Source organism: Callithrix jacchus, chromosome 9 (genome assembly GCF_049354715.1).
Source record: "Callithrix jacchus isolate 240 chromosome 9, calJac240_pri, whole genome shotgun sequence".
Classification (NCBI taxonomy): Eukaryota; Metazoa; Chordata; class Mammalia; order Primates; family Cebidae; genus Callithrix; species Callithrix jacchus.
Window position 1 is genome coordinate 104,256,571 of NC_133510.1, and position 12,512 is coordinate 104,269,082.

General features: G+C 38.2%; 1 protein-coding gene across 3 annotated transcripts in view; it reads right to left on the reverse strand.

Moving 5' to 3' along the window:
* Positions 1-234: 234 nt before the first annotated feature.
* The window catches only part of SLC5A8 (solute carrier family 5 member 8), a 57,288-nt gene continuing 45,010 nt past the window's right edge, over positions 235-12,512 (reverse strand). Inside the window, exons 13-16 of one of the 3 annotated variants that reach the window (XR_004728997.3) lie at positions 9,086-9,189; positions 7,524-7,647; positions 4,561-4,640; positions 3,827-3,845 (exon numbers count right to left, since the gene is read on the reverse strand). Coding sequence is in view for 2 of the 3 variants with exons in the window: in XM_002752905.6 (XP_002752951.1) it covers positions 3,720-3,845; positions 4,561-4,640; positions 9,086-9,189 (310 nt within the window). In the remaining variant the exon portion in view is untranslated. Of the gene's footprint in view, positions 3,846-4,560; positions 4,641-7,523; positions 7,648-9,085; positions 9,190-12,512 lie in introns of all 3 variants that reach the window. The other 2 variants (XM_054238774.2, XM_002752905.6) reach the window with 2 other exon arrangements.

Sequence of the window (12,512 nt, forward strand, 5' to 3'; positions counted from 1 at the left end):
TCATAGTGTGATACTTATGTCACTTAGCACAGGTTACAATGCTCCAATTGTGATACTTATCACACTGTAACAATGAAACAGCAAAAGAACTAAAATATCTAACTCAATTTTTGTTTAAGGAGGCTTTACCCATTCCTGCATGTAAGCTAGGATCATATTAGGGCACCGAGATCATATGATGTATTAGTCCGTTCTCGCATTGCTATTAAACGTAAGAACCTACCTGAGACTGGGTAATTTATAAAGCAAAGAGGTTTAATTGGCTCGTGATTCTGCAGGCTGTACAGGAAGCATGGCTTGGGGAGGCCTCAGGAAACTTACAGTCATGGCAGAAGGCAAAGAGGAAAGAGGCATGTCTTACATGGCTGAAGCAGGAGGCAAAAGAGCAAAAGGGGAAGGTGCTACACATTTTTAAACAACCAGATATCGTGACAACTCACTAATTATCACAAGAACAGCAAGGGGGGAAGTTCGCTCCATGATGCAATCAACTTCCAGCAGGCCCCTTCTCCAACACGAGGGATTACAATTCCACATGATATTTGAGTGGGGAAATACAAATACAAACCATATCATATGCAAAGAAACAATCAGGTAGTTTTTGAAACCAACTCTGGGATTAAAGGGTCAGTATGTAAACAACTATGTTTTGTTAAAGATTTATAGGAGCATTGTGACCTGACCAAGGAAAAAGAAGTTCTCAACCTCCTTAGGCCCTGGTTGGTGCTCAGATGTCTGCAGTTATCAGTCACCTCTTGATCCCACCCACCTCTCCTTCCCCCTGCTCTTAACAGAAAAATAATCTGCAATTGGTACTAATTGAAGATGATACTTTAGGACAACAGTCTACCATCTTCTTGGTTTACTGGGTCTTCAAATAAACCTGCTTTTCCTCCCACCAACTCTCTTCTCTCTTTAGTTTGGTTTTCAAGTGGCAGGCAGCCACACCTGGGTTCAGTTACAACATTTTACTGTAACTAGTTGTATTTTGCCCACTTTCTTTATTAGACAACAAACTCAGTGATGGTAGATATGAGTCTCTTACTTATTATAATATTACTAATATTATTGGTAATGGATGATTGGAAGACATGGCTAACTACAAGGCAACAAAGTTTCCCGAACACTAAATCTCGGAATTACACACATCTACCCACAGGCTGATGTTAAGACTCCAAGCATCCCTATGGAAGTAGGCCCTTTTTATCACTAACCCTTATCGCATGACCACAAGCATATATTCCAATTTGTATTGAGTGCCTTTCATGTTTTACAACTACTGGAGAAATTACTATTCTCCCATTTTAGCCTCCCTAGTAACTGGGACTACAAGTATATGCCAACATGCCTAGCTAAGTTTTTTTTTTTAATTTTTAATCTTTTTTTTTTTGTAGAGATGAGATCTCACTATGTTCCTAGGCTGCACTTAAACTCCTGGCCTCAAGCTATCTTCCTGCCTCAGCCTCTCAAATGTAGGGATTACAAGTGTGAGCCACCATGCCCAGCCTTTTTTATTTTTTAAATTTTTTATTGCATTTTAGGTTCTGGGGTACATGTGCAGAACGTGCAAGACAGTTGCATAGGTACACACATGGAAGTGTGTTTTGTTTCCTTTCTCCCCTTCACCCACATTTATCATTTTTCCCCAGGCTATCCCTCCCCAGCTCCCCCACCTGCTGGCCCTCCCCTTTCCCCCCCAATAGACCCCAGTGTTTAGTACTCCCCTCCCTGTGTCCATGTGTTCTCATTTTTCATCACCCTCCTATGAATGAGAATATGCGGTATTTCATTTTCTGTTCTTGTGTCAGTTTGCTGAGAATGATGTTCTCCGGATTCATCCATGTCCCTACAAACGACATGAACTCATCATTTCTGATTGCTGCATAATATTCCATGGTGTATATGTGCCACATTTAAAAAATTATTGTTTTTTTTTTTTCTGAGATGGAGTTTCACTCTTGTTGCCCAGGCTGGAATGCAATGGAGTGATCTCGTCTCACTGTAACGTCCACCTCCCAGGTTTGAGTGATTCACCTGTCTCAGCCTCCTGAGTAGCTGGGATTATGGCACGTGCCCCCATGCCCAGCTAATTTTTGTATTTAGTAGAGATGAGGTTTCACCAGTTTGGTCCACCTGGGCCTCCCAAAGTGCTGGGATTACAGGCGTGAACCACTGCGACCAGCCTTTTTTTTTTTTTTTTAATAGTTTCTTAACATTGTCAGTAAGCAACCTCTAAATGTACAGGCCCTGATTACCTAAATAACATGTATCAGAAAATAGCACAAAATTATTTAATCATAAAATCATTTCTATGTTCTATTTCTCTTATGTTTCTAAAAAAATTGAAAAGTTTAAAAGTACTTTTAAACCGTATCTAATGTGGGAATTGTACAAAAAATAAGTTATTGATGAAATCCTATAATCAAACTCTTAGCTAGGAACCCAGCAAAATAAACAGCTAAGCAGCTTTGAGACTGCCACTTAAAAATCTTAAAACATAGAACAAGGCATTTTTTAATTGGGTCCAGACATTAAAAAAAAAAAAGCAGTGTTTGCCTATGTAATTTAGCTCTTTAACTGGATAAATATACTAAAATTTAAAAATTTCTAAGCACATGTATCTTTAAGTTTAATTGATTGCACATTAGTCGACATGCAAAAGTTCAACTTAATAGCATTGAGTGCAGTCATCTAACTCCATGGAGCTTAACCATTTTTAAGAATATGCTATTCTTAGATCATCAAGTCTGTAAGTACCTACATCAAGTATATGTTAGTACCAAGTCATGGGAGTTCATAATTTGTAGGCTGGGACTTGGTAAGCCAGGATTTTGGGTGGCATGATTCACATGTAGTGTCTTGAGACATAACCAAGCCCAGGGAAATAAACAGAAAATTATGAAGACAGGCTCAGGTAGAGTGCACAACAAAACCCAACTTGATAAGTCAGAAACTGGGCATGCAGATAAAAATTATAGAAATTTTTATAATTTTTATAAATTTCTATAAATTTATAGAAATTATAAAAATTAAGAAAGGCAGTATCAGTAGCCAAAGTCCAGAAATTCAAGAAACAAGCCAAAAGACACAATAATTAATGAACAGCACCAAGAAGACTTTGATCACTAGGCCCACAGTCTTTCCCAGACAGAATACTTATTGATTACCACCTTCCTGATACAGAATTAGTTCCCAGGTTAGTATATGCCCTGGGCTGATAAGGGGATAAAAAGCAAAGATCTAGACAACACAGGCCTGTTATCTCATTGCTCCCTAAGAATGGCATATGTGATAGGAGGGAAAAAAAGCTCTTTACAAAATTAATTATGATTTTGGCAAACTTCCAAACTTATATGCTAGCACCAAGTCATGGAAAATATTTTCAATAGTGCCCAAATTTAAGAATATACCTTTGACAATCAAATACATGTTCATATGTGTGTATTAGCCTTTCAGTGTCTATGTAGTTATAATTTTCAGAATTACAGCTTCATTGAAATGAAGGAAAGACAGGGAAATGCCAATGCCAAAATTCTAAACTCCAGAGTAACATCAATTAATGGTGTAGTAAGTGAAGATAGTCCAGACTTTGTTTTAACAAAAATGTATCCCCCAAACACTCATGATACAACACACACACAAAAAGAAAACCTAGTTAAATTATCCTAGAAAACATAAAACTGAAACATCATTTAAGGGCATCTAGTATCATAGCTGCTTCACAAACGAGTCCCATTGCTCTTGCCACTCTGATCTGGGAAGTTCAATTCAATGTGGTTGAAAGCAGGATTATCAGTTCCACAATCTTCCACTGGATGGGATTTATAGCTTAAAACATGCTTCTTCTAAAAGAAAATGTTAGCATGGTGATTAGAATAAAAAAGAAGCGCTTCATTCATATAATTCTAAATAATTATTTCTACTATTTTTATTTCTCTACATCAGCTTTCTAATCTACTGAAGGAGAGAAATATACAACAGGTATACTTCCTCAGAGGATAGAGAGTTATTCAACAGATATAGGTTATCAGAAGATAGATACACAACAGCTCATCAGACAATAGAGAAAGATATAACAGATATAGGTTATCAGAGGCTAGATAGTTATATAGATAAAATAGATACAGGTTATCAGAGGATTGACAGATATAGAGAGATACAATAGATATAGGTTATCAGAGGATACACAGATATAGAGAGATATACAACAGGTATAGCTCATCACAGGATAGAGAGATATACAACAGATATAGGTTATCAGAGGAGAGAGAGACATACAACAGATACAGATCATCAAAGGAAAGAGGGATATGCAACAGATGTAGCTTATCAGAGGATAGACAGACAATAGGTATAGTGTATCAGAGCATATGGAGCTATAAAATCATGTAGCTCATCATAGGATAGAGAGCGATCCAGCATATATAGATCATCAGATGATATAGGGTCTATACCTTCCTTTTCCATCACTGTTCAAAAAAGAGGCTGAGGACTAACTAGTGTTCTATCCAGGTAATAAAGCCCATTTTCCTAACTCAAGGTAAATGAAAACTAACTCACTTTCTTAAAAATGTCAAAATTGGATAAAAAGTCCTCTTTGGTTAGAATACATCTGGGGTCTAAGTTCTGTTTTCTTCCTCCTGGAAAAAAAAATGTATGTTATTTACATTGTTAAAAAGGACACCAGTAACTACACAGAGACATTCCATTATACAAGCATTTAACTTGTACACATTCAACTCCATACATTCATAAAACACAAAGAGAAAGAGAAACTTAAACGTGCTGATGATTTAGCCCACCATTCCCCTTCCCTTAGCCCTGGGTCTTGAAAGCCTCTCATTATAATACATAGGAGTCTTGTTTATATATATATATATATATATAACATATATATATATGTGTGTGTGTGTGTGTGTGTGTGTGTGTGTGTGTGTGTGCACGTGAGATAGTGCTTAAATGGAAGCCAACATCTTCATCTGGTACTCAGTTGGAGAAACAGTCATCTGGCCCAATGCTGGTAGGAAAACTGGTTTAAAAGCACCCTCCATGCCATCAGTAAAATATCAAACCATCTGCCTCTGCTTCAGACAGTGGAGCAGCTTTTCCCTACTTTGGTGGCTACAAATATACATGTCTATGAAGAAATGCAGGAAATTCTGAACTACTGAATAAATTATTTAAATGAAAATCAGTATGCTGACTGATGTTTGATCCAAATCCTCTTCCCTAAAGTTTTCTTTAAAGAAAAAAATTGTCTTTTGCTTTGGTATTTTTTGTGGATCAAAGAGGATGCTTTTAAAAATTGGATTCCTCAAAGAGTGGTCCTCCAACTACCCTTACCTAAATCATTCAAAGAATGTACTTAAAATGCAGATTCCCAGACTCTAGCCTGGACTAACCAAATTAGGACCTCTGTGAGTAGGACCCCTGAAGCCTGATTTTATAAAATTTCCAAGGGACCTATGTCCTCTAAAGTTTAAGAACCACTATTTTAGTACAAATTCTAGAATTTTAACTATGGGAACCTCTGCTGTTATGGAGACAGAATTAATTTTAAATGAATTCATTTGATGTTATTGAGTACCTACTGTGTGCCAGAGATATTACTAGGTGCTAGAGAAACAAAGCCATCTCTGTGCCCACAGTTTGTGATCTACTTAGGAAACAATTTGCCCCCATTTTACTGATGAAAACGTAGCCTTCTGCATAGTAAAAATAAGGTGGGGCTGAAATGTCAACCCAGTCTGTAAGGCCTGAACTCTTATACAAATTTTAGCATACTAAATAGGCTTTAAAATCTATTTCCCGGCCGGGCGCGGTGGCTCAAGCCTGTAATCCCAGCACTTTGGGAGGCCGAGGCGGGTGGATCACGAGGTCAAGAGATCAAAACCATCCTGGTCAACATGGTGAAACCCCGTCTCTACTAAAAATACAAAAACTTATCTGGGCATGGTGGCGCGTGCCTGTAATCCCAGCTACTAGGGAGGCTGAGGCAGGAGAATTGCCTGAACCCAGGAGGCGGAGGTTGCAGTGAGCCAAGATCGTGCCTTTGCACTCCAGCCTGGGTAACAAGAGCAAAACTCCATCTCAAAAAAAAAAAAAAAATTATTTCCCAAGGAACATCAAAATTTTGTGCTTCTAGGTAGTTTTCAAAATACTCACTGCTTCTGTGAAGTAGGAGTAAGTAGTTAATGAAGTTGAAGTGTTTTCTATTACTGGATCCCAGTCACCGAGGTAGAGCATTACTTATTGAAACAAAAGAAATCACTGTATATGGTTTTTCAGAATCAAAGCATTTAAAAGAAAAATGGGAGTACTCAAGGAGGTACTCTGATACGCCACTTTCTTTTAAAAAATGAGCTAAATAAGGATCAAAGGAAAATTAGAACAGGGAGGCTGATTAGGTGTATTCCAGATCTGAACAACTGGATAACTACTGGGAAAAGATCAAAATCTGTCTTAAGGCCGGGCATGGAGGCTCATCCCTGTAATCTCAGCAATTTGGGAGACTGAGGCAGATCACCTGAGATCAGGAGTTCGAAATCAGCTTGGCCAACATGGTGAAATCCCATCTCTACTAAAAATACAAAAATTAGCCAGACCTGGTGGTACCTGCCTATACTCCTAGGTACTAGGGAAGCTGAGGCAGAAGAATCGTTTGAACACAGGAGGCAGAGGTTGCAGTGAGCCAAGATTGTGCCACTGCACTACAGCCTGAGCAAAAGAGTGAGACTCCATCTCAAAAAAAATTAAAAATCTGTCTTAAAATATACCAAACTGGACCAAAGAAAAAAAAAAAAAGAAAACTGTGCTAGGAATTGTATTTTTGAGAAAGTTCTTTTGGAAAAGAAAGAGGATATTTTCCAACAACTGTTTGAGAAATAATGAATAGCAATTTTATAATTATAAATACAAGTGTCACAGAGGTTTGACAGACAGCTACTATCCCAGTGCCAAAAAACAGAAATTGATAGCAGGATTCTATAAAGTGGCACAGTGCTGGCAGCTTTGTAGTATAGAGCAAAGAATCAGACATCCTCGAACCACAGTATACAAATTCTTTTTTTGTTGTTGAGACAGAGTCTTGCTCTGTCACCAGGCTGGAATACAGTGGCGCTATTTCAGCTCACTGCAATCTCTGCCTTCTAGGTTCAATTGATTCTCCTGCCTTAGTCTCCCAAGTAGCTGGGACTACAGGTGCATGCCACCATGCCCAGCTAAGTTTTGTATTTTTAGTAGAGACAGGGTTTCACCATGTTGATCAGGATGGTCTCGATCTCTGGACCTTGTGATCTGCCCACCTCGGCCTCCCAAAATGCTGGGATTACAAGCATGAGCCACCATGCCCGGCCCAGTGTACAATTTCTAATTAGTTGTAACACATGTTGAAGGAGATAGTGCAGCCTTCCCCTGGCGTGGCTGCTATGGATGCATACGTGTGAGGGGATGTAGGGAGCCAGGGGACCCAGCAAGTTTCACCAACTCCACACTACCCCGGCCCCAGCACTGTGATCTCTCACCTGGGTTACTGCAATAGCCTCTTCCCTGCCCTCGTTCCCCTATAGACTATTCTCAAAACTGGATCAGAGCACTCCTTTGAGAATTATTGGAAAAGTAAGTGAAAAAATATCCCATACAGTAGACCTAAAAGACACAGAGGTGAAAAATAAGAAAGAAAAAAAACAAGAAAATTAGAGGAACTGTCCATGATTCCAATTCAAATGTTTGACCAATAGGAATTTCCAGAAGGAGAACACAGAAAATTATTTTTTTTAAAGGGAAGAAAAGAAAAGAAAAAGAAAATGTCCAGAACTGAAGGGCATGGGTCTTCAGATTGAACGGACCCTTCTGAAGGTCTAGGGCAAGGTGGTCAATGTGAAAATGGGTCACATACGAAGTGTCAGCTTGTAGCACAGCACCATCACAACAGCAACGTAGTAAGCTAGAGAGAAATTCAGACTCCCTCTCAGAAAAAAGAACAGTTCTCTTCAACCCTAGGATTTTCTACTCAAACAATCAATCAAGCATTAGATTAAAAAAAATTTTTTTCAGGCACGCAAAGTTTTTAAAACCCATTCTTTTGTCTACTCTTTCTCAAGAATATGCTATATGATATGTGCTTCATTCAATTAAGGGAATAAATGGGAATGAGAAGTAATGAATATAAGCAGTAGAAACCCCATCACAGGAACAGGGACTTAGAGAATTCACAGAATGAGGACAAATCGGAGTCCCAGGATAACAGTTCTACAGCGATCCCAGAGAGCAATTTATATACTGTGTGTATTAATTTGATTTTTTTAAAACACACTTTTTAAAAATGATGAACATCTAGAAAAACCTCCACACTGTGTTTAGATATAACCTGTGTATGCTTCTTTACAGTTCACAAAGAATGAATACAAGGCAATGGGCAGATCATAGCATATAGGATTGTTGTAAAAATATGTGTAAAATCCCTAACATCATAGTAGCTATGAAGGTTTTTTTTCAAGCATCTTATTTTTATCTTACAGCAGTTTGTGAGATAGGGAGTTCAATTATCATTGTCCTCATTTTACACATAAGAAAGCTGAGGCTCAGTGTAGCTATGTGACTTGCCCAAGTTCATGCAGTCCCTAAAGGGCAGAACCAAGATTTAAATAGAAATGAGTTTTCTGTTGAGAGGCCAAGGCGGGTAGATTACCTGAGGTCAGGAATTCAAGACCAGCCTGGCCAACATGGTGAAACCCCATCTCTACCAAAAATACAAAAATTAGCCGAGTGTGGTAGCACACACCTGTAGTCCCAGCTACTCGGGAGGCTGAGGCAGGAGAATTGCTTGAGCCCTAGGGACAGAGGTTTTCAGTGAGCCGAGATCATGCCACTGCACTCCAGCCAGGCCTACAGACCAAGACTCTGTCTCAAAAAAAAAGACAGTCTTCTGCTTTCAAGTCTAGGCCTTCAGATTTCCCATGAGTAACAGAAGAAATAAACTAGTTGTCAATAGGATCATAGTAAAATAACATAAATAGCTATAAAACAGATACAGTAAAAACTGATATAAAGTTAAATTTAATAATACTAATATTTAGATAGTTACCTGTTGATAAACTGACAAGTATCCCCACTAATAATGTTACCAAAGTTCCAACAGTGCTGAAGTACAGATATGATAAGGAATACCAGTTATCCATCAGTGGAGTCCTAAGAAAGGAAAAGCACAACTGTAAGATTTCATGTAATGCTGCTGGTAACTACCAGTATATACCAGTGATTCTCATGGCAAGGTCAAAATATAATATTTAATAATATTTTAATGTCATAATCTGCTGTCCTAATTTTCTTATTGGGTCAAGAATTGAAACTAAAACTCACCCTGACTATATACTAAAATATCTGAGGGCCATGTTTATTCATTCCATTCTGCATGACGTCCCAGGCACTGCTCTTGTGATTGGAGAGTTGGCCATAAATAAGGCAGATAAACCATTTGACCCAGCAATCCCATTACTAGGTATATATCCAAAGGAAACCAAATTGTTCTACCAAAAAGACACATGCACTTCTACGTTCATTGCAACACTATTACAATAGCAAAGACATGGAATCAACCTAGGTGCCCGTCAGTGATAGACTGGATAAAGAAAAGGTGGCACACATACACCATGGAATACTATGCAGCCATAAAAAAGAACAAAATCATGTCCTTTTCAGCAACACAGGTGTGGCTAGAGGCCATTATCTAAGCTAATTAATGCAAGAACAGAAAACCAAATACCACATGTTCTCACTTGTAAGTGGGAGCTAAACATTGGGTACTTGTGGGCACAAAGAAGGGAACAATAGACACTGGGAACTCTTAGAGGGTGGAGGGAGTGAGGCAAGAGTTGAAAAATTAACTATTGGGTATAGCACCTCCTGGATGACAGGACCATTGTACTCCCAGCCTCAGCATCTTACAATTTACCCAGATAAGAAACCTGCACAGGTATCTAAAATAAAAGTTAAATTATTTTTTAAAAATAAGGTAGATACAATTCCTTCTCACAAAAAGTTTACATTCTAATGTAGAGATAAATACAATAAACAAATTTAAATATAATAATTTCCACTAGTAGAAAGTGCTGTAGGGAAAATAAAACAAGATGACGTGCTATTAACAGCGTGGAGAGGGAGGAACTACACTACGAGTGGTCAGAGAAACCTTTGAGAATAAACGACATTTGAAATAAGATCTGAGAAACAAAATGTTCTTGAGGAAAGCATCTCAGAGACTAAACATAAGCCGACTGAGGCACAGTGAGCAAGACAGTGATTATAAGATGAAAGATAGGCAGGGGACTTTTTGTGGAACTGGGCATGAGTTGGAATTTTACTCTACAGGCAATGGCACTCGTTGCAATGTTTTAAGTGAAAGAGTAAGATGATCATTCTATGATCATTTCTATAATACTGCTCTAGGATTCCACTTCCAGTTTTGATATCTGCTTGATTTAGACCAATCATTCTGCTGAGAACAATATATATAACCTGGGGTACAGGGAGGGAGGCAGGTTTTTGAAGACATCAGAGAGATCAAGACAATGAGAACTTGGCCAGGTGTGATGGCTCACACCTATAATCCTAGCACTTCGGGAGGCTGAGGCAGGTGGATCTCCTGAGGTCAGGAGTTCAAGACCAGGCTGGCCAACATAGTAAAACACTATCTCTACCAAAAATACAAAAATTGGTCAGGCGTGATGGCTCATGCCTTTAATCCCAGCTATTTGGGAGGCCGAGGCACAAAAATCTCTTGAACCCAGGAGGCAGAGGTTGCAGTGAGCTCCAGCCTGGGCAACAGAGTAAGAATCTATCTCAAACAAAAACAAAAACAATGAGAACTTGAGGTTTCAAGAGCCCAGAAAGAAGGGGCACACATTGAGGTGGGCTAATGAAACTGAGAGAGTGTGATATTGAGCCAAAGACAGACAAAATAGAACAGAATAGAAAATTGAGAAATAGGCCCACAGAAAAATAGTTAATTGGTTAAAATCAGTTTCATTGCTGGTGCATTCAATGGGGCAATAGGAGAGTCTTTTCAATAAATAGTGTTTAGTTAACTGGATATTCATATGGGAAAAAATAATCTTGATCATATTACCCACAGAAATCAATTCCAAAGTGGATTACACTTCCCAAATGGTAATGATTAACAATAAAGCTTTTAAATGAAAAATTAGAGGAATATCTTTATGACTTCAGGGTAGGCAAGGATTTCTTAAACAAGACACATAAAGGACTAACCATATAGGAAAAAGCTGAGAAACAGAAATTAATTAAAATTAAGAAATTTTGACTAACAAAAAAAGTATCATTAAAAGATTGAAAAGGCAACCTGTGAAATGGGAGAAAAATATTTTCAAACCATATCTCATATATAGAATATGTCGTGAACTCCTACATAAATAAGAAAAAGGCAGAGAATCCATTTCAAATGGACCAAAGGCTTCAATAACCAAGTCACAAAAGTAGATATCCAAATGGACAGTGAACAAATGAAAATGTATTCAACCTCATTAATCATAAGGGAAATACAAATTAAAGCCACAGCAAACTACCAATGTGTAACCATCATATATTGGAAACTTAAAAAAATCAAAACTGAATCTAAGCAATCAAAACAATCTATATCCAGGCAACCAAAGAATCATACATTCAACCTTCAGCTGGGTGGCTCAAAACCCTTGTGCTCCAGCCATATGGAATTAGGGTGATTTCCTAAGATGCACTGATTCTTCAGCCCTTCATACCTTTGCCCCTTGGTTTCTTCATTCTGCAGCACACACTCCTCCCTCTGTGTGTCCCTGTGCTCCATCCTGCCACCTCATTAACTCCAGCCCAGGAAATTCTCCTAGGCCTCCTTGACTACAGCCAGGCAGACTTCCTCCTCCTGGCTCTCATGTGAATACTACTGATCACAATGCATCTTTTAATTTATTTCTTGTCCAGTGTCCCTTCTGGTCATTTTCTGTGACAGGAATGACTTTCCAGACCTTCCCCTTCATCTAGCCAAACCTGTGCATTCTTGAAGTAGTAGTACATCTCTGAAGTCTTCATGCTAGCTTACACTCCAACTTTGTACTCACTCTTTTAACAATAATGTATCAAGTATTTCTTATTTACTATGCCCTAATTTTTATACTTAGCATGCTTACAGAGTCCATTGTCTTGTGTATATTTGCACAATCTCTCTAGCTAAAATATAATTTTCTGGAAGGCAGGAAACAGTGGATAGGAGAGGAAGATTTTCTTCCATGGATACTAAATAAACGGCCAGCACAGTTCTGGGTACATGGTCCTTGCTCAAAAATTCTCATTTATTAGCTGAAATATTTGGTAAATAAACTAACATATAAAAGTGATTATTATGGTACCAGGCATACAATAAACTTCAGCTAATTTATTTTTTTCAGGAATCCAAATAACCATTTTGCCTTAGACTCCTAAGGGCAAATATTTACATAATTAGGAAAATGCTAAGCAAAATT